Raw genomic sequence first — 21240 nt, forward strand, 5'->3', positions numbered from 1 at the left:
ACGCAGATTATTTTTAATTAAAACAAAGAGAGCAGCACGGCAGGACAGAGCCGGACCTTGTTCCATTGTTACGCCAAGCCTCCGAGGCAACATGAGTGTGTAACTTGCATTCTCTAGGCTCACAGGCTTCTCCTTTTGTGCCCAGCCTTGTCACCAGCATCTCCAGATCCAGCACTTCCCTGGAAACATTCGCAGCTCTAATTTGGTTCCTATCGAGTTCTTGGAAAGCATGAACAGAACCGGTTTATTTTCAATGCAAAGATCGCTTGACACTGTCTGTTCAGAACAGGCTGGAGAATTGATGGTCTCACTCTCAAAATCATCCTGTCTCCAGTGACCCTCAAAGAGGGGACAAAGGAGGGGATTTCTGTACTCCAGAAAAACATGAGAAAACTGTTTTCAATCCCCCGTCTCTCAGAGTGTGCTGTGGAGGCCACCCTGGTAGAGTAACCGCAGTGCACACCGGGAAACATTCATAAGCTTGTCTCTGGACACAGATCTACTGAGTGAGTGTGCAGGAGAGAAGCAAGTGAATGCCTGACCCCTTAAGTGATGGGTCATGTTGAAATAGGCTTAAATCCCTTTCAGTTCTGTACAGTGGCTATCTGACCTTCACAAGCCACAGAAATGCTCCTCTCTCATCCAAAGAGCCGGGACTGGGGAGGATTAAAGATGGAAAGTTCTGCCGGGTAGAGGTGGCGCACACCTTTAATCCCAGCACTCAGGAGGCAGAGCCAGGTGGATCTCTGTGAGTTCGAAGCCAGCCTGGTCTACAGAGCAAGAACCAGGACAGGCACCAAAACTGCTCAGAGAAATCCTGTCTCGAAAAGCCAAGTATGTATGGGAAGTTCTCCTGACAGGAGCAGGTCTCAGGAGCATGGACTCCCTGCTCCCTGTGATTTAGGTAGACAGTATATTGAGACTGCCATTTTGGGGTGTGCTTATGGGGGTCCCTGTCTCCACATGAATTAAGATTTACTATGATTGTTCAAAAGTGTATTGGCCACATTCTAATGGAACTCAAGGAGAGCAAGTAAAATAAAATTGAATTCCTCTTAGCATTACAGAGACAGAACCTACTGTTTTGTAGCTGGGCTAATTATTCCAACGGCTGCTAGCCCGTGGCTACTCACCCCTTGCAATATAGCTGATCCAAATTGAGATGAGCTGTATAAAACATAGCAGAACCCGAAATCCTAATACCAAGAGAACATTGTGGAGAATCTAATAGCTGTATAATACTGAAATGAGAAAATTTGGACTACATTAAATAAAATATATTAAAATTCATTTCACTTGTGCAGTTTCAGCTTTTTTAAAATGTGGCTATCAGAAATTTTCGAGGCTCAGACATGATTGGATGATGGTATTCTCAAAGATCATCTAGTCTCCTATAGCCAACTGGTAACAAGCCCTAACACTTCAGGTTCGGCCTGCAGGATGCTCTCCTGGATTGGTCAGGCAACAGCATCCAGGAGACCAGATGCTGCAGAGTTAATACATCCCCTCCTGAGAGTCAGCAAGCAGCAGCCTCAGAGAAAGATCCAGAAGAGAAAAAACACAAGCCCCCAAGACAGAGAACTCCTGGCCTGATTGTGCTTCAGACTGGTCATTTGCCCACTCTCTCTCACAGGCTGTTTGTCCTTATTCATAATCTTAAAACCCTGACATGGGCAGTGAGGTAAGAGTGTCCTCTAGCCAGCCTAACAAATCGGTCATGTTTGTTAGCATGAAGGAGGCCTTTTCTGGATAAGTAACTTAGAAATCGTTATTTGCTATGCTATTTGGGCATGGGCACTTCCAGAGAGAATGTTTGTCGATCTCTGGACACACTCTACTCAATGATGAAATTGGCATTTTCAGTCTGCGTCTGTGTGTGTTCGTGGGGAGCACACCACACGTGCAAAGGCACACATGGGAGGCAAAAAGCCTCCTCTCCTTCAACCTTGCTTTTTGAGACAGTGGGGGGGAGTCTCTTGGGTTCAGGCTGCAGCTGCCCCACATTCTGGTAACTGCCCTGTCCCTCTGTCCACCTCCTGATGTGGGTGCACCGGGTTCTGGCACTGTTGCCTCCAGTCGTTTCCTGGCTTCGGGAGCTTGGAGTTCGGATCTTCAGGTTGCATGGCAAGTGTTTTGTCCACTAAACCATCACCCAAGCCTGAATAACTTGGCGGGGGGGGGGGGGGGGGCAAAATATATTCTAATCTAGTCTCATAGTCTCAGAGTTTCTGAAATAGAAAATAAATAAATAAATAAAACCACACTTAACATGTCTTTGTCCAGATTGTCTTATGTCTATTTGGACAAAACACATCTAGGTATTACAGCTAAAACTCAATAAAATGAATTTGTTCAAGTCTCTCTCTTAGCCAGTCCTTTCATTAAGTGTTCAAAGCCACAGCTGGGCTGTGTGTGCTTAGAATTTGGCTCTTGTGGCTACACATTTACCCTGACACAGGGACAAGAAAGTCACACATAAGAAACAAGAACAACGAGGCTACATTTTATGAGCATGCACCATCACCATGATATAGCGAACAAAGTATAACGTCTTAGCCAGCCAAGGCAGCCCAGTGTGTGTGTGTGTGTGTGTGTGTGTGTGTGTGTGTGTGTGTGTGTGTCCGCCCGCTAATTCTTTATTGTTGTTGTTTGGTTGATTTGTTTGTTTTTGTTTTTGTTAGAGACAGGGTCTCTATGCAGCGCTGGATGGCTTGGAACTCACTTTGCAGACCAAGATGGACTCACAGATATCCCCCTGACTCTGCTTCCCAAGTTCTGAGATTAAAGGTGTGAAGCCAGGTGGTAGTGGCTGTGCATGACTTTAATCCCAGCACTCAAGAGGCAGAGGCAGGTGGATCTCTGTGAATTGGAGGCCAGCCTGGTCTACAGAGAATTCTATGATAGCCAAGGCTACACAAAGAAACCCTGTCTCAAAAAAAAAAAAATAACTCCCATGCCAGGCCCATTATCTTTTTTTTTCTTTGTAAATTAAAAACATATATATCTTTTTTTGTCTTTTTCTTTCTCTCACTGAACCTGGAGTTTCCCAACTGTCTAGACTCCCCAGGGATCCTCGTGACTACACAGCACACAAGGCAGAGAGCAGGAGAGAGGGAAGTGGGGCTACCAACCCTTAGCTGGCTCTAACTGAACTCAAATCCCCATGCTTCAGCAATAAGCACTTCACCAACCCCAAAGGATTTGTTCTTTGCTCGTGATCAGAAATTAATTTGGTGAGTTTTGTTTTGTTTTTAATCAGAAGATACTCTGAATACAACAGAAGACTAAAGACCAGTTTGGGAGACACTTTGTTATTTTATTGCACAGATTTTACCTTAACAAAATGCACCAAGCCTGTGTGGGGTGTCTGGAGTCTCGGATCCCGACAGACCACCAGTGTTTAGCCAAATTGAGCAGTACAATTTATGTTAAACAGCATCGCTTCAAGATCGCTGACAGAATGGAGACAGAGGTAGAGGGGGAGAAAGCTCATAAAAGGTGTTAATTTGAAGCATACACAACTAACTGTGGAATTAAAACCTACAGCATACAAACCTAGAAATCGTGGATGGGCAGTTAAGGCTATAACCTCCGTGCTGCTACTTACTGATATTAAAATCTATGTGGTTCATTTCCTTCATATTGATGAATTGAAAATTTCAGGAAACCCATGGTTATAAAAATGATCAATATTGAAAAAGTATGTACAGATAAATGTAAAATCACAAACTAAAAACAAACAAACAAACAAAAAAAGCCCCGACCCCACAACTTACAAAAGGAAAGCATTCCCACAGAGAGAACGTTCAGGAGTCCCTCCCACCCGTGTTCCCATTTTCTATCTCTTATATGCAAGTGACCTTGAAACTCAAGGGGGAAGAAAAAACAGAGCTGTGTCTCTATGAGGCCTCCATTGTCATCGGTAACCGTTTGAAAAGTGTCTTTTATCTCTCTCCCAATCCACACCCAAGTCAGCAATGTTCCCAAGACATTTGAATTTAAGAGAGAAACAAAATATTTTTTTAATCAACAATAATGGAATGCCCGAGGAAAGAGCTAAAAGCGATCAACACCAGGGGAAAACTATGTGGGCATTATCTGGGCTAGAAATTTCTTTTAAGAACCTAGAAGTGGTGGGGCGGAGGGGCTGTTAAGACTGCAGACCGCCAGGCGGGACACTTTCTACACCTTTGGCTTTAGTGCCTAGCAGAGAAATGGGCTTCTCCCCACTGCGGCAGCGAGCAAACCCAGGGCCCCAGGCCCAGCACCTCGGTGGGCAGCGGAGCAGCCCTCTTATACGTGGGCACTCTTGGCATGCGTTGGCGAGCTGGAGCCAGAGGAGTAATAGAAACGGTTTTCTCCAAATGACTGTGCGTCCCCGGAGCAGCAGACGATGACGCAGCCACCCACCAGGCACAGCACAGCCCCGATCCAGCCTGCGTACAGCGAGTAGCCAAAGCTCACGATGGTGATCTCACGGTGGGCGCAGACAGGGAACCAGATGGTGGCGACGATGGCGCAGAGAGCTGGGGAGACAGGGAGAGAGGGTGACTGGGCACACGCATCACACACCAAGTGCGCTGGGCAGGCACGTTCACCCCACAGACACGCCCCTTCCAATCAGCTCGGGAAACACCGGTATACAAAGCACTGCTCCTTTGGCGACCTCTGCTAGGTAGAATGGGCTGACTTACAACAGGCGTGTTCAATGACTGACCCTTGTTTTTCTCAACAGGCGGCAGAGGCAAACACCCTTGTAAAGACTTAATAGAATCTTTTGAGCCCCGACCTCATGTACCTGCTTTTACTTACACGTCGTGTTACTTTTAGTTTGGGTTCCGTTTCTGTGTTTGTTGCTGTAGTTTTGAGTTTTTCAAGTCAAGGATCATAGAGCCCAGGATGACCTTGCACTCATTAAGAACCCATGCTCAGGCCGGGCGGTGGTGAGCGGTGGTGGCGCACGCCTTTAATCCCAGGAGGCAGAGCCAGGCGGATCTTTGTGAGTTCGAGGCCAGCCTGGGCTACCAAGTGAGTTCCAGGAAAGGCACAAAAGCTACACAGAGAAACCCTGTCTTGAAAAAAAAAAGAAGAAGAAGAAGAAGCAGCCATGCCCTATAGCCAATAACCTTGAATCTCATGCCCTGAGTTCTGAGGTTTCAGCACAAGCTAATACAACCAGTTTATGGGGTGCCTGGGATGGAACCCCACAGTTTGCTAGGCATACTGTATTTATTAACTGAGCCTCATCCCCAGCTCTCTAGAGTTACAATTCTCTTATTATACTGACTTATCATGTTAGACTTATGGCTTTATGTGTCTAGCCCTCACCCCATGCTCTGAGTTCTGTGAATACGGGAGTCATGCCTTATTTATGTGTAGAAACTCAAGGTTCAGCTTAGCACCAGACACAGCTCAGTGTTTCCTGGCTGAATGAGTAAATAATCAGGCTCTTCAAGATGAGAAACACAGAAGGAGCCATCTGAGTTTTCCACACCATTTTCTTGAGTTAGTCGATCCATTACAAAGACCTGGGCGCGCTATCCCTTTTCTCTTGCTGGAGTGAGCATGGCTGGGGATTGACAGAGGACCAGGCAAGGGTCTGAGTTTGTGTGGTGTCACTCATGATCACAAAACACCAACACACAAATGAACAGTTCCTGGGATAAAAACAGTTCACCTATTCAAGGTTTTTACATTTTTATTATATTTTCATTTGTTTATTGCATGTGAGTATGTGTATAAGTGAGCACACATGTCACAGGATGTGTGTGGAAGTCAGAGAACAAGTTTCAGGCATCCACAATGTGGGTACCAAGGCTCGAACTCAAACTGATAGTTAGGCTTGGAGGCCTTCTCGGTAGTCCAGATATTTTAAAAGAAATTTAAACCGCTCTACCAAATAGGGTGGCAACAAGCTACATAGGATCATTTCATTTGTGCCATGGGCTAGTGAGAGTGAAATTCTGATTTTTTAAATTTTAATGATCTTTCATTCAAATGGCCACATGTACCTAATGACTGTTTCACTGGATACACAGCTCGGAACAAAAACCCATGTTCCCTTTAGTACCGTCTGATTCTCTCAACCACAACAGGACAGAAACTGTAGTAAAAACTTGAACTTGAGATGGCCGGTTAGGTGCCTGACGTGACGCTAATCAGAACAAGGAGATCTCCAGCTGGCATCCTAAAAACCATGGACCAGTTCAAGCTGCAACACCACACCACCTGCCCAGAGTTTGCATTCTGGGGTGCCCTGGTAGCTTTCAACACAGCCAGCTATTTTTCGGGTTTCTACACGAGCTTTCTAAGTTACACTATCTGAGCACGGAGAGGAAATACAGTCTTTCTTTAATGTCAACTGTAAACTAAGGCTTCAAGCCTTACTCATTTGGAAAGATTTGAAATTATCTCATCCCATTTACCATGTAGCTTACAACAGCTCTATTAACAATGACGAGATGCACCCCCTGAGCAAGATACACAATAAAAAAAAGAGCTCAGGACACACTAGTGGAAGCCCATGAACTGTGGACTGGTGGCTGTGGAGCCCCCATGGGACTGGACTAGGCCCTCTGGATATGGAAGACAGTTGTTTGGCTCGAACTGTTTGGGAAGCACCCAGGCAGGGGGATCGGGATCTGTCCTTGGTCTATAGGCAGGCTTCTGGAATCCGGTGCCTGTGGTGTGACACGTTGCACAGCCTTGGTGCAGTGGGAAGGGGGTTGGACCTGCCTATGCTCAGTGTGCTGGGCTCTGCTGACTCACCATGGGAGACCTTGATTTGGGGGATGTGGGGATCCAGGGTGGCTTGGGAAAGAGAGCTGGAGGGTGGGAGGAGGGAGGAGGGGGGAATCTGTGGATAGTATGTGGAGTGAGTAGAAAATTTCTTAATAAAGAAAAAGAAAAAGAAAAAGAAAAAAAAGAGGTCATTCCTAGCCTAAAAAAGAACACACCAGCCATCAGCAAAAGCTTTTCCTGCCCAGGTACACTGAGAGGAACAGGCAAAGGAGTGGGAAGTGTAAGGAAAAAAAAAGTCTCATTCCCAAACAACTGATTCAAGTCAATACAGCCAGTCCATCCCATAAACAGCTAACTGGTTTCAAAACACTTCATGGTTCAAAATAAGTGTTATTTTAGGGGGAGCTACTTTGTATTTACACATAGAACACACATGCACACTCATGCACACAAGTGCTTACACCATTCCTCCCCGTTGTGAAAACTAGGAACATTCAGATTAGCTTTAGATTGTAAACAGTAAGACAAAAATGGTCTCCAATGCACTTAGCATTCCTTTATTTCCTTAACACGGATAAAGCAGCTAGGAAGAGCCAGGTTCCGTGTCCCACAGTGATGGCTGACTTTGCATGCGTTAGAAAAGTTGTCAGATTTACTGTATGTAACTCACTAGAGAAGGAGAAAATGCCTATACATTTATATAGTGACCACATAGAACTGGACAAATAAAAGACAGACAGATGAATGAACGGATGCATAGATGGACAGACAGAGGAATGAAAGGTCATCTCTTTTGGTCCCACTTTCTCCTGCCTACACCCCAATCACAAATTTGAATTTGACTTTAACACAATGAGAGTCACAAACTCACAGTTTGCCTCATTAAAATCTCCTGCTTTCATAACCCATGCAAAACAAGGCAAATGGGCTCCTTCCTTCCTAGCAGATGCACGAACTGGGGAGGGGGGATTCCTGTGGCACCCAAAGGTGAGCCAAATCAAAAGAAATGACGAAATATGAAAGGGAACTAGAGGCTGACCTGCAGTGACCCCCAGCTGAACTTGAAAGGAAAAATGTTTAGACACAAACAAAGGAGAACAGAGAATATACTCCATTTCAGCAGTAGCTTTGGGCAGGTGAGGGGCCATGGGGAAGCTGATTAACCAGTAAAGTTAGGAAATATGAGCCAAATCACCACCTCACTGAACAATCTGGAAGAGTGAAAAACCACAGCTACTGTTGGCTTTCCCAAAGGCACAGGCTTACTAGGCCTGTTTCCATCTGTGCACCCACCATCCTATCCCCCAAAAACAGGAGTTTGAAATGGTCCTGTTATCTGGGAAAAATAATAGGTTTTTATGAAAAATCACAGTTACCCATAAGGTAAAGAAAGATAAACAACCCGATGTCTCCCTTATTTACATTGGTCAGAATTTGTTTTTAAATTAAGTCTCTAAGACAAGATAGCAACTTTGCACTCAGATTTCTCACTCCCTCCCTCCATTCCATCCAAACCTGCACAGGAAGAAGCAGGACTCTGCAGTCTGTTGAGGGAAGAGAAGCTAAGTGAGGGAAGAGGTGAAGGCAGGGAGAAGAAGGCAATGCAGACACACACTGGACTTGGCCTTCTCACACGTAAAATTCCCTCCTTGTTAAAGAGTCAGAACACTGGCGTGTATTAGGGACAATTTTCAAATAATGCAATACAATGTGTTCCTTAGTTGAAAGGATGCATCTTTGCTGAAAGTTCCTAATCTATCTTAACTAAACAAAGCTTTTAGCAAGATAGTTTACAAAAGGAAAATTTAAGTCTATCTTCCCATCTTTTTAGAGGTTAAATAACACATGGTAATATTCAGAAATTAAGTAAATGTGATGCACACAACCTCTTAAACATGTACAATTATTAGGTGTCAACTAAAAAGTAGCAAAAGAAAAAAATAAACGTGGGCTGAGGAGAGGTTCAGTGGGTAAAAGCACTTATTGAACAACCATGAGAACCTCAGTTCAAATGCCCAAAACCCACATAAAGATCTAGGCATAGCCACTTTGCTCCTGTATCCCCGGAACTGTAGAGGACAGAAGAGGAAGATCATTGGAACCTGCTGACTTCCAGCCTCATTCCAAGTCTCAGGGGGATAAGGCAAAAAGTGATAGAGGACAGCTGAGATCCTCCTCACACCCTCTCAGGAGCACACAGCACTCTCTCTCTCTCTCTCTCTCTCTCTCTCTCTCTCTCTCTCTCTCTCTCACACACACACACACACACACACACACACACACACATACACGGAAAAAAGATAGGATGAAGTTAAATAAAATTAATACAGATGTGTCTGAGTTTTCAAGTAACAAACGAGAGAAAAACAAAGAAAAAGACACCAGATGTGGGGAACTCCCCAGACATCTGCATCTCTTCTTTCATGACGTGTGCGTGTGTTTTGGGGCCTTCCTGCGTCTATACTAGGCACTAAAGGGACTTGAGCTGTTCTGACTGCATCCTCCTCGGTACACTGAGATAGTCACCAGGAACATCTAAGGCCTTGGGCAGCGGGGCGTGGAAAAGCGGAAGGATGACAAGGAAGCCAAGCTGAACTGCACTGGGATAGTAGGTCTGAAGCATACAGACGGAACGGGGCGCTGGGTAAAGGAAAGTAACATTTCTTTCTCGGTGAGCTGTGGAGCCATATGTATTTGCTCTTTTCCCATATGGATCCAGAAAAGCTTGAGTTTTTCTTTTCTGCCTATTGTTTCCTAAAGCAATGACCTAAGAGAGCAGCCGGAAGAGGTCATGCTCCTCTCACAGGAAAACCTCGCACTCGCCACCGTCATCAAGTCAATGGAATAGTTGAGTCCGTTATTTTCCTGGCCAGCTTTCAACACTGACATTTTTCCCGTTGTTTTTTCTGCACACATCATCATCTACTGTTTCCTACAGCATTCTAAAACAAGCCTAATGGTTATCTGTTCAATTTAATTCTATTCTTATTTATTGTTTGTGTATGTGTTGCTAGGGTTTGAAGCTAGTCCCCAGTTGCTCTCCACTATGCCACATGTCCAGGCACTTATTAATATGTTTTTTCAAGGAACAATCACAGAAAGTGTTCACACAGCATTTAGGGTCTCTTTTTACCAGCAGAGTCATTGCCATACTAAGATGCCCCATCATTTCCACTACCCAGAGGGATTTTTATTTAGACTAGGGTCTTGTGTGTATACAGTAAATAAGTCTGGAGCATTTCTCCAGCTGCTCTCCTCTGCTCTAGATTAAGAACCTCACTCTTTCCAAATGCAAGGATTCCCTTTCCCAGTAGGAAACCTGAAGTACAACACACAGTTCATCTCACATTTAGCCACACCCTTGATTCTTGTACAATTCACCATTAACCCAAAGTATGCAGCGGAAACAACTTTTTCCACCATAAGTGAAGCCACCAGGCCGGGATGTTTAAAAGGGGGAAGAAAAGATGAAAGAAGTCTCTGAGGAGGGCGAGCCCTGGTTCCTCCCGGCCCATTCCCTGGGAGTGTTTTCCACAGCCCAGCAAGAATGAACGAATCTGAACAAGGAGTCAGGGTCCCTTCATGATGGGAACAGTGACCATCTCACCTGTGGGATCTCACCACATTCTGATTTCCATGGAGGCCCATTTCCATTTAGTCAGGATGCGGGTGATGTTTCTGGAAGTGCAACATCACAGCTGTCCTCTCCAGTTCTGTGCATGGATATGACCCTTGTGGAACTCAAATGTGATTGGGTTGCCCGTCTATTCCCTCTAGCCAGCAGTAACCACAATCATGGCAACCATGACCTACTCTGTGCCAGATGCCATGCTAGATAGTCCCCATACTTCATCCTGCTCTTCTCACTAAGCACGGCTGTTCAGAGGCGGTAGCTGCCCCAGCTGACTCTGCTGGAGGGCAGTGGCATCCTGATTCAGTGTGGTTGGTTTGACTCCAACCGACAAGATAAAAAAGTGAGGGCCCAGGGCCTCCTTCTTTCCCAGCTCTGAGGCACCTGCTACTCTTTCCACACTGCCTCTGGCTTCAGAAGCCACAGAATCAAGTTCCTATTCCTTCCCACTCAGACTTAAGAAGACAGAGCTGGCCAGCAGGCAGGCTTTCCTTCAAGCCTTCAGAAAAAATAATCAAGAGATTTTTCAGGACCAGAAAGAACTGAATTCATGTTCAGTTTCTGCATCAGAACCAGCTGTGACACTGCCCATTTCTAGGCCCCCAGCTCCAACACTACCTCATGCTCAGCAGCCAAACTTCAGCTGGGACATCACCAGTGACCCCCCCCCACCAGCCAACTCCTCCCCAGAGAGTGAGAAATGGCAGAAAACAACCCAGGGCTACACACAAAGGAAGCCTCACACTGTGGCTTCTCCCACCCATCCCTGTGGGCAGGAGACAAGGGCCTTGTGGCTGGGGGAGAGAAGATGTGAAGGAAATCAGCAGATAACACCCTTGAGACAATGAGCTCCACATTCCAGAACCAGCTCCATCCAGTCAAGACAACATGAAACCGGAAGGCCAGGGGAGACCTGCTGAGAAATAAATCTGACAGCAATCAAAAGAGGCAGGCAGTATCAAAATGTGAGTCTAGACCGGGACTGCAAGCTTCTCCGTCCATCCCATCCTTACGGTGAGCCGCTGCCAGGTTTCTTTTCACCCACAGGTTAGATGGGGACAGACAAACGGACTGACAGATGCACATCCTCTCTCCAGCTCCACCTCACTCTCCTCAGCTATCAAATTGTCTTCCTATACCAAGACGCCTTCAAAAGATAAAGAAAACTCAGGCCAGTGAGATGGCTCTGTGGACAAAGGTGCTTGCTGCCAAGGCTGGACCTGAGCTTGTTCTCTGGGTCCCACATTGTGGAAGGTTGGAACCAACTGTCCTCTGTGCAGGTGTACACACACATAAATATATGAAAAAAATAAGACAAAGAAAAACCAGCCAGGTGGTGGTGCATGCCTTTAATCCCAGGACTCAGGAGGCAGAGGCAGGTGGATCCATGAGTTCAAGGCCAGTCTGGTCTCCATAGGGAGTTCCAAGACAGCCAGGGCTACATAAACTCTGTCTCAAACTCTGTTATCTAGATATAGATATAGATATAGATATATATACATCCATACATCTACACATGTATATATATAAAAAGTGAAAAGAGAATTCATCTGGGAAGTTTCAAACCACACATTGTTTCCCCAAAAACTCAAAAACCGGAAACAAAGCAAAAACCACAATTTGCATCTCCACACTTGCTCCTCCTTCCCACAGGCAGCTCTGCAGTTGTTTAGACCCACTGTCTCACTTGGAGCTCTTAGGAGAAAGGTAAGAAAAAAACTATATTTTTTGAGACAATGTATTTTATGTATCCCAGTGAGTTTTATGTTGGGGCCCTGGTAGCACACGCCTTTAATCCTAGCGCTTGGAAGGCAGAGGCAGGCAGACCTCTGCGAGTCTGAGGCCAGCCTGGTCTACAGAGCGAGTCCAGCACAGTCAGGGTTGTTACACAGAGAAACCCTGTCTTAAAAAATCAAAACAAGAAAAAGAGTACCGGTGAGTATTATGTATCCCGGGCTGTCCTCAATAGCCAAAGAGATGACCTTGAACTTCTGACCCTCCTGCCTTTACCTTGCATGGGCTAAGATTACACCTGTGCTTCTTGCCAGCATTTATTTTTGTAGTGCAGGAGACAAGACCCTCAGCAGGGAGTTGAATCAAGCTCCTATGTGCAGGTGTGATCATCAAATCTAAATGAGCACACACCACCCCCTCAGTTTAGACTGCTCCTCCCTCCATCCATGACCTGTCACCTCTCTTCAACTCTGGATTCCAGTGTGACTTGGGGGCTGTCCTCCCTGTACATTGCATACAAGCCATTTTAAGGTGACCTCCCCAGAGTCCATATCCTGGAGTGTCTACACACACCCAAAGCAGACATTCCTTTTCCTCATCAGGGTCCCCATTGCCTACTGAAGTACCCGCTGTAGTTGATTAATGAACACTTGCTGAACAAAACATTCATCCATCACCTGCTGGTCTACCACCCCACATCTTTCCCTTTGTGCTCTTCTCTCCCTGTCCTCTGCTAGATATAAATGAGGCTCTCATTTCTTATTGTGACCAGAACCACTCTAGGAGCCTCCTAAAACAACTATCTTTCCTGACTTGATCACCAGAAAATTCCAGTTTAATTGATCTGCTATGAAGTCTGTGAACAAGTTATTCTAAAGAGATTCTACTGTGGAGCCTACCTAGAGAGCCACCACACAACCCCTTCCTTCCAGTTTTCCTTGGGTAGTCATTTCGTTACCTACCAGCTCTTCTCATAGATGTAACTTAGGGTCCTGTCTGAATTCCTCTGGAATATATAACCTAAAGGGACACAGATTCCGGGTTCTGTTGCCCAGGATGTCCTCTTGACTTCTTTTCACATTTCTCTTGAAGTAGCAACTCCAAGATCTGAGCTCCTTCACATTCACTAGAGTTGGGGAGCCAAAGGGAAAGCTTACCCAGCAGGATGAGGAGCACCCCGGCCAGCTGGGCTCTCCTGTACTTGGCCACTCCAGGCTCGTGGCCCATGCGGATGCAGGGAAGAACCGTCAGCAACAGAAGGATGGCTGGCAGACCCAGAACGGAGGCAGCAATCATAAGGGCTCTGCAAGCCTGCACATAGCCTGGAATGAGAGCACAGAGAGGGCGGGTTGGACTTGGGGTCCTCTTACTCCTGAGTCCCACTGCTCGGGAATTCAGCACCACCTTCCTCCTCCTTGTCCCCTCCAAGACTTAAAATGTGATCAATGTGGTCCAAGGTCACTCTGCACCTTTAACTTTTAAAGAAATTTGGTGATGCTGGGAGGTGGCGGCACATGCCTTTAATCCCAGCACTCAGGAGGCAGAGCCAGGTGGATCTTTGTGAGTTGGAGGCCGGCCTGGGCTACAGAGTGAGTTCCAGGAAAGGCGCAAAGCTACACAGAGAAACCCTGTCTCGAAAAACCAAAAAGAAAAAGAGAAAAGAGACTTGGTGATAAGAGCCGTGAGGGCGCTAGGAAAACAGAGCCAGGTGGAGACACAGACCGCTTGGCCATGGTGGGGCAGCCGAGCCTTACACTGTTGTAACACCTTGTTAAAGGTTCACCTAGACACTCAAATGTTGAACCGTCACCTATAATGGCGGGTTGTTGACTCCTTTCTACTGCCACACGGTCTGCCTGCAGAACCTTAGCGAGTCAGTTACTGCATCTTACATCCTTGTCCCCAGAGCGATAATCACAAGGCCCCTCCTCCCTAACAGAACTCCACTGGCAATGAAATTCACAGTCCAAAGAGTCTTCCGAATATGTGCTGTGCTAAGCACTGAAAAAATTGGCAGCAGTATTACTGATATCACTGCTCTGTATCAATGCAATACTTTTTTTTTCAAGGACAGGAACTCACCATAGTTCAGGCAATTCTCAATCTCACGATCTTCCTGCTTCAGCCTCCCCAATGCTGGGATTACAGGCGTGGGCACCACACTCAGCACAGTGCAGTGCTGGGATCTTCAGTGTACTCATGATTTTGTCCTCAGTCCACATGGGCGTGAACATGTGTAGCCCTGACTATACTATAAGCTAAGACAAAGACTGCCCTCTCCATCCCCAGAGGCTGCTGTCCCCATGACTCCTGTCCCTTAGATGGTCAAGTTCCATTTCCTGCTTTACTAATGGTGCCTGGGCATGCATGTTTCTCCAGCCATTTGTCAATGCTTAAAAGCTGCCTCTGCAGCCCTGGGGATTCCGGTAGAGTAGACCCCTGTCTTGGTCTTCATGCCCCCATAACAGCTGACATAACTATCGATGAAGGAGAGGTGAGTTGAAAGAGAAATGTAGAGCAAAAGTATCCACTCTGTGCTGTCAAATAAAAATGCTGAGAACTTGATGAGGACACAGATTGTAATATGCACAACTTCATGTAAAATAAAGCTGAACAGAAACCAGGAGAATTTCACCAGGAGATTTAAATTTACTGTTACACTTTTACATCATTTATTGTTTCTCATTGAAACACTCTCCCCACGTTAGACAGAAAGAGTTACCCTTATAAATGATGGCTGTCTGATCTGTTTCATTTGCTTAGGCAGAGTTAGCGCTAGTGGCCCGAGTGAGGCTGAGTGAATGGCAAAGCCAAGAACTGACCGTAACTCTTTCCCATGTACCAAGACCCCATGTCAGACCCAGCCAAACCTCCCTTTTGTTCTAACACACAGTACCAACACTGCCCCTTAGCAAGCTATGCCACATGGACTCTCTTCCGACCACTGCCCATCTATCTCATCTTAAGAATGAGAGAACCTATCAGGTATTGTAAACTTGTAGATCCCGGGAGGAGCCCCAGAAGTCTGAGGCTCAGCACCTCCTGGCAGCTGGGAGAAGAGCCAGGGCCCACACAAAGGCAGCAGTCAGCTCAAACTGATGCTCTGAAATTTATGGCACAAGGCTGTCCGCGTGCTACAGTCCCAAGGCCATGTCTGGAAATCAGAAGTCGTAGATAGAGGCGTGTCCCTACCCACACACAATGGGTAAGGTAAGGAAGCATAAAACAATTAAGCTTCTCCACAAAATATACTCCCTGCCCCCAGCGTGGCCTTTGTGCTCTGAAAACAAGCCGTTTGGCATCAAATGCTCAGGAAATGTAATTTCAGGGGAAGGAAACAAAGGGAATTTATACATCAGTCAGAAGTCTCTACCGCCATGCCCATCTGTCAGTAGAAAATTACATTTGCCCTTTCTAGAACACCTCCGACTTCAAAGGGAGCCTTCGTTTCTGGTCCCACTGACTGCTGCAAGAAATCCTGAGAGATAAGGGGTTGGTTTGGTTTAAATTATTTAGAGAAGACCTTCTAGGGTTTATTGAGGTTAGCAACTTGTCCTGGGGAACCCAGATCACGAGTGCTGGGTCCTGGAGTATAACCTACATCACCAAAGCCAGCCTTAGCTGAAGCTGAGTCCACACTAAGGTTCCTTAGTGCCTGTCCTTCCGAATGCCCAAATGCAGAAAGGGGTGCTGAAAGGCGGGTCTGAGGAGCACCGTGCCCTCCTACCATGCAGTAGAGGCAAGGTGTGGACTAGGATCGAATGCAAAGAGAACTTAAAATGCAATGAGTGGGGGTATAGCTCAGTCTGTAGTGACCTCGTCTAACATGAACAAAGCCCAGGGCTCAATTCCCAATACAGCATCCTGGGATAAAGGTAAGAAGTTAGCAGTAAGTGAGCTGGGTGGAGGGAGATGAATCCCAAATGCCCTGTAAGGAAAAGAGGGGGTGCTTAGGGCTCTCAAAGGGGGTACGGGGTCTCTGGGAAGCCAAATGTTCTGGAGAAGGCACAAAATCAGCTGCTCTCAGGCCAGTAACTTTAGGGCTGATTTCTCCTCTTCTTAAGGAAGGCCTGGCTATGCTCTTAAATATACACATCATCAAAGGAGCTTGGGAACGTCGCCTCAGTGGCAGTAAAACCATCCAGTGTGACAGATTTCTAGCAGGAATCTACAAGTGGTGCTCGACCTCCCAAGCCATCCACCTGGCTACAGGTTTCAATGTTTCCGCGAACTTCCCCATAGGACACAAAGGAAGATGTGCAGCCCAAACTCCCTCACCCCGGGTTTCGGAGGCTCATCAGTCCTCCCACGCACACCCGAGGATACAGCTGCAAGCCCTCGAGTGACCCCAGCACGGACCTTTGCCTCTGGTGGAGTGTCCCTCTCCGGGGATGCCATTTCTTCTCAATACCCAGCAGCCTGCTCCAAGGAACTGGGGAAGGGTGTCACTCTAACAGAGGAGGGGTGTCACTGCAGAAGGACCCCAGGGCAAAGGACAGGGATGGGGCCAGATCAGATAAAACAGGCCCTGAGACCTGAGGAACCAATTGAGATTCGCTAATCTGGGCAACCCAGAGGATCCTGAATGTGACCCTAACCTCACCGGGAAGGCCCATCTCAGAGGATCACCAAGTACTGTGATCTTTCCTCCTCAGATCTACAGACTGGCTCTAATCAGAAGCCCATCAGAGAAGGCAGGGGCCAGGCTTCTGTATCTTTGGTCCTTTAGCTTGGGAACCTGGGATGACAAAGTAATAGGAATTAACAAGAGTAGTTCCTATTTATGTGTACAGGATGGATTCATTAAATTCTCAAAGCCATTGACCAGTGTTGCCAGTGGCCAAATTGCCTTTATTATCCCATGTTCCAGATTTAAAAACAAAAACAAAAACAAAAACAAAACTGAGGGTGACAGGTGGTTGTTTAGGGCTAATTCTCCTACAAGGTGGGATTGGAGATGTCAAAAATGTACCCAGAGGTCTCTGAGTCCTCAAACTTCTGAGAACTCTGTCTAAAAGCCCCATTTCTGGACCAGCCAGCCTGCCTCTGGAAGTTACTTGCGAGTTCAGGGTTCTTACCCGGGAGGATGAGGATGTCCACCAAGGGCTTGCAGTGGTAGAGACCAGTGGCCATGACACAGTCGGCCCACAGCCCCTTGGAGCCCAGTTCGTCCATTTTTCGGCAGGTGGGGATGGTGTAGCTGCAGGTCACCACCCAGTCATTGGTAGACGTGGTGACGATGATGCCGATCCAACCCACGAAGCTCGTGATGAAGCCCACCGCCTGCAGGCACGTGGCTACCATGGTGGCCGCAGTGCTCGACCCTCAAGGACTGTGCCTCCTGCGCCGGCCTGGACAGAGCCTGCCCTAGGCTTGCCCTCTGCCGCCCTCGCGAGCCGCTGGCTCCGGGACACTCGAGGTGGAGCGGGAGAGGCTGTGAGCTGCGGCGAAGACAGGTGCGCACGGCGGGGACAGCAGCGCTGCTGGGCAGCGCCCCCCGCCCCCTCTTTAAACTCGGTGGCCCCGGCCAGCAAGCGCCAATCCGCGACAGCCCCGGGCCGAGCCGGCCAATCGCGGACCGGGCTCCGGAACGGGGTGTGGAAGGGAGCTGGGGACCGGGAAGGGGCAGCAGGCCGCCCCGCGGGCCGGTGACGCAAGCACAGTCAGCGCTGGAAAGTAAATTAATCCCATCCTGATGGAGACCTGCTGAGGGCAAGGGGCGCGCCGCACTCCTGTTGCGTTCTCTGAGCGTTGTCTCTTCCTAGGGCCTCTCTCTGTGTCTGGGTCTTCCTCTTCAACGTCTACCCACTCCCCACTCGCTCCCTCTTCCCAGCTGTAAACTCTTTCTCTGGCCCTAGGGAACCGAGGGACCAGCACTCCCATGTACTCACAAGGAAAGACTGGCAGATGGTAGTGGGTGAAAGTTCTTGCTGCATGCACCCGCGAGAACCTGAATCCCAAGCCCCAGCCCCAATAACAAAAGGCTGGTGTGCCTGCAAGTCTGTGGCACCAGTGCAGCTGGGCTGAGACAGAAGGATCTCTGGGGTTTGCTGACTGCCCCCCTAGCTCCAGGTTCAGTTCTGGGCATCATCCACCCCACACATACCACACACACACACACTCCACAAGAAACAAGAATAAAGATGCTTTCCTGAGGTGTCAAACAGTTAGCTCTGATCACCATAACGGTGACAACAGCTACACACAGTACTATTATTAATGTTTACTAAGTATATGTATTTTTATATTATAGCTCATTGAATTCTCCTCACTTTGTAGTGGGAACAACGGTCAATTCCACACAGAAAACACAGCCCCCAAAGAGATGAGCTCCTCAAGTTCACACAGTTAGGAAGGAGAATCCATGGGCTCCATCTCATCACTGTCCCTGACCGTTCCTGGGAACCCATCCTGGTTATCACTTTCTGATTGTTCCTAAAGGGCTTGATGTTCCACTTCTGATACATTAAAAGTGAGGCACTCTGCCCAGATCACGGTAGACAAATGAGCTTCTATTCTCCATTGAGGAAACCACCAGCCCAGATTGCATGGGAATCGGAAGCTGTAAGCAGCCACAGCCTGGCAGCCCCCTTCTCCACATGCATTCAGATAAGGCTCATTCTGTGCCCCTTGGATGGAAGGAAGTACTGGGGATGAACCCAGGGACTTGAACATGCCAGACAAGTGCTCTACTACTGAGCTACAGCTTCAGGCTTGCATGGTTTGAAGTCTTGGAATCATTTGGCTTATCTTACTATATGATGTGATCTGGCCTTAAAAAGATTCTTGATCTAGTCACTTGGGCCACTTCTGGCTCACCACCTAGTCTATTTAAAATGGTGAAGGATTTCAACAAACACCAAAATTTGGTGTGCAACATTCTGAAGCCTCAGATACCAATCATGCACTGTTGTATTCCTTTCTTGAGAATTTTGTGCATGTATCTTTTTAAATACATTTTATTTACTTATTTTGTGTGCATGTATACGTGTGTGGATGTGTGTGCATGGCACATGTGTAAAGGTTGGAGGACAACTTGCAAGAATCGATTCTCCCCTTCCACCATGTGGGTCCCAGGATTCAAATTCCAGTCTTCAGGCTTGACCACAATGCCTTATCTGAGCCATCTCACCAACCCTACTTCTTGTTTCTTGGCCTCCTCTCATTTGTAAAGTGGGGGTGAACATGGAACCTACCTTATAGTTCTCTTTAAAAGTATGTAAGTCATTATACGTTCAGTGCTGAAAGCAACGTCTAGTACAAATACTTAATAAACTTGGCTACTATATTATAATATGGTACTCAGAATTCTTGCTTTTGCATTCTTCTTGCACCCATGTAAGATGAGGATTTGCACAAACTATTTTGTAGGACTATATCTCCTTTTTGATACAGAATGTACAGAGTACTTCATCATGGGGTTTATTAATCTGGATGTGGTCAGATATTCTCTTAGAATACCCAAAACTAGCTTTGTGATAAGTACAATATACAAGCACTGTAAAACTAGTTATGAAATTTACATTCTTGGCACTCCATTAGAATCAATGTTCTACACACGACAGCTCAATCAGAGTTCAGCAATGGCCTGCTTGCCCACAGATCTCTCACACATGCACTAGTACATTCTCTCTCTCTCTCTCTCTCTCTCTCTCTCTCTCTCTCTCTCTCTCTCTCTCTCTCTCTCTCTCTCTCTCTCTCTCTCTCTCACACACACACACACACACACACACACACACATACACACACACACACATACACACAGAGGTTTGCAAAGTCAGATTTCAGAACTCAGCCACAAAGTAGTAAAATGACCAGCTAAGTAAGTGTGCTCTTAGCGCCCACTAGTGATTTTGTCATTGCATAGGTGGTTAAAAAAAAAAAAAAAAAACTTAAGGGAGCTATGAGAGAACTGGGTGATGGATTAACCTAAGCTCAGCTTCATCCACGTCAAGTAGGTGTAGACTTAACTACAATTTGCATTTTTCTGGGACAGTTTTTATACTAAAATATGCATCTCTTTAGGAAACGAAATATATGAAAGCACAAGATGTATATGAACCCACTTTCTCTAAGACTACAAATCAAGTATCTTTGGAGTGGAGTGGGTACACACATGCATGTGTTTATGGAAGGGTGGGATCCAGTGTGTAGGGGTGTGCACATGCAGGCACCAGAGGACAACACTGAGTATAACTCCTTAGGCACCATTCACCTTCTATGTTTTGTTTGTTTGTTTTCAGGTCTCACTGGCCTGGAACGAAACAAGCAAGCTAGCCTGGTTAACCAGCGCGCTCCAGGAATTTGTTTGTCTCCACCTTCCCAGAGATGGAATTACCAGTGTACATCACCAAGCATACTTTTTTCTTTAATTTTTAATGCATTTTATTTTAATCGCATGTGTATGTGTGGTGTGTGTATATGAATGCAGGTGCCTGAAGAGGCCAGAAGAAGGCATCAGATCTCAGAGCTGGAGTTGTGGGTAGCCGTGAGCTGCCTTGTGTGGGTGCTGTCATGCTCCTAACCGCTGAACCACCAGCAGCCCCGAGTCAACCTTCTTTTTTTTTACATAGACTTTGAAGATCAAACATAGGTCCTCTTGCTTGTAAGTACACTACTAACTCAACCAGTTGCACACTCTGTCACGAACCTTTCACAGCATCTATTTTTACATTTCTCTGGTGGATTTAAAATACTTGACAATACAAAAACATGCTTTTAGAACTACTATAGTACAGATTCACAAAGTAAGCAAGTGTCTCAAAAAAGACTTAAAGTAAGTTAAATGCCCCATGCTTTCAGGATTATCCCTGAAACCTGAGACGATGGCACAGGCACTCGTGAGGAGGACATTCAATACACACTGACCAAATGGCACAGAATTAGAAAAAGAGAGAAAGATATCGCCAAAACTCCAAAGCCCTCAAGTGCCCTTAGTAAGGGAATCTGAAGACACTGTGTGCAGACTTCGGATGGAATCGCCACTGGTTTAGGGGATGGCAAAGGCAGAGTCTGGCCTCTGTGGTCCCAGTCCTTAGAGAGAGGGCTTTTCCAACCGAAGAGGTGTGACTGCTCAGCATGCAGTCACACACCTCTTTGCTCATTCAGGGCTGCCAGCAGCCTCTTCGGTAAAT

At 46.7% G+C, this 21240-nt stretch overlaps 1 protein-coding gene across 1 annotated transcript; it reads right to left on the reverse strand.

Moving 5' to 3' along the window:
- Positions 1-3295: 3295 nt before the first annotated feature.
- Cldn11 (claudin 11) lies at positions 3296-17607 on the reverse strand. The gene is made up of 3 exons (XM_036190254.1): positions 17185-17607; positions 13264-13428; positions 3296-4526 (listed from the first exon to the last, which is right to left on the reverse strand). The coding sequence occupies exons 1-3, from the start codon at positions 17408-17410 to the stop codon at positions 4294-4296; spliced, it is 624 nt and encodes a 207-aa protein (XP_036046147.1). The 5' UTR covers positions 17411-17607; the 3' UTR covers positions 3296-4293.
- Between the last annotated feature and the right edge of the window lie 3633 nt (positions 17608-21240).

This window comes from Onychomys torridus, chromosome 6 (assembly GCF_903995425.1).
Source record: "Onychomys torridus chromosome 6, mOncTor1.1, whole genome shotgun sequence".
NCBI classification, from domain to species: domain Eukaryota; kingdom Metazoa; phylum Chordata; class Mammalia; order Rodentia; family Cricetidae; genus Onychomys; species Onychomys torridus.

What these genes read in the sequence shown, in the direction of transcription:
- Cldn11 (XM_036190254.1), bottom strand. Translation starts at nt 17,410, where the DNA reads ATGGTAGCCACGTGCCTGCAGGCGGTGGGCTTCATCACGAGCTTCGTG. An exon ending in GGACATCCTCATCCTCCCGG is followed by an intron (nt 13,429 to 17,184) that starts GTAAGAACCCTG and finishes CTCTCATTCCAG; the next exon opens with GCTATGTGCAGGCTTGCAGA. An exon ending in GGTGCTCCTCATCCTGCTGG is followed by an intron (nt 4,527 to 13,263) that starts GTAAGCTTTCCC and finishes CTGTCTCCCCAG; the next exon opens with CTCTCTGCGCCATCGTCGCC.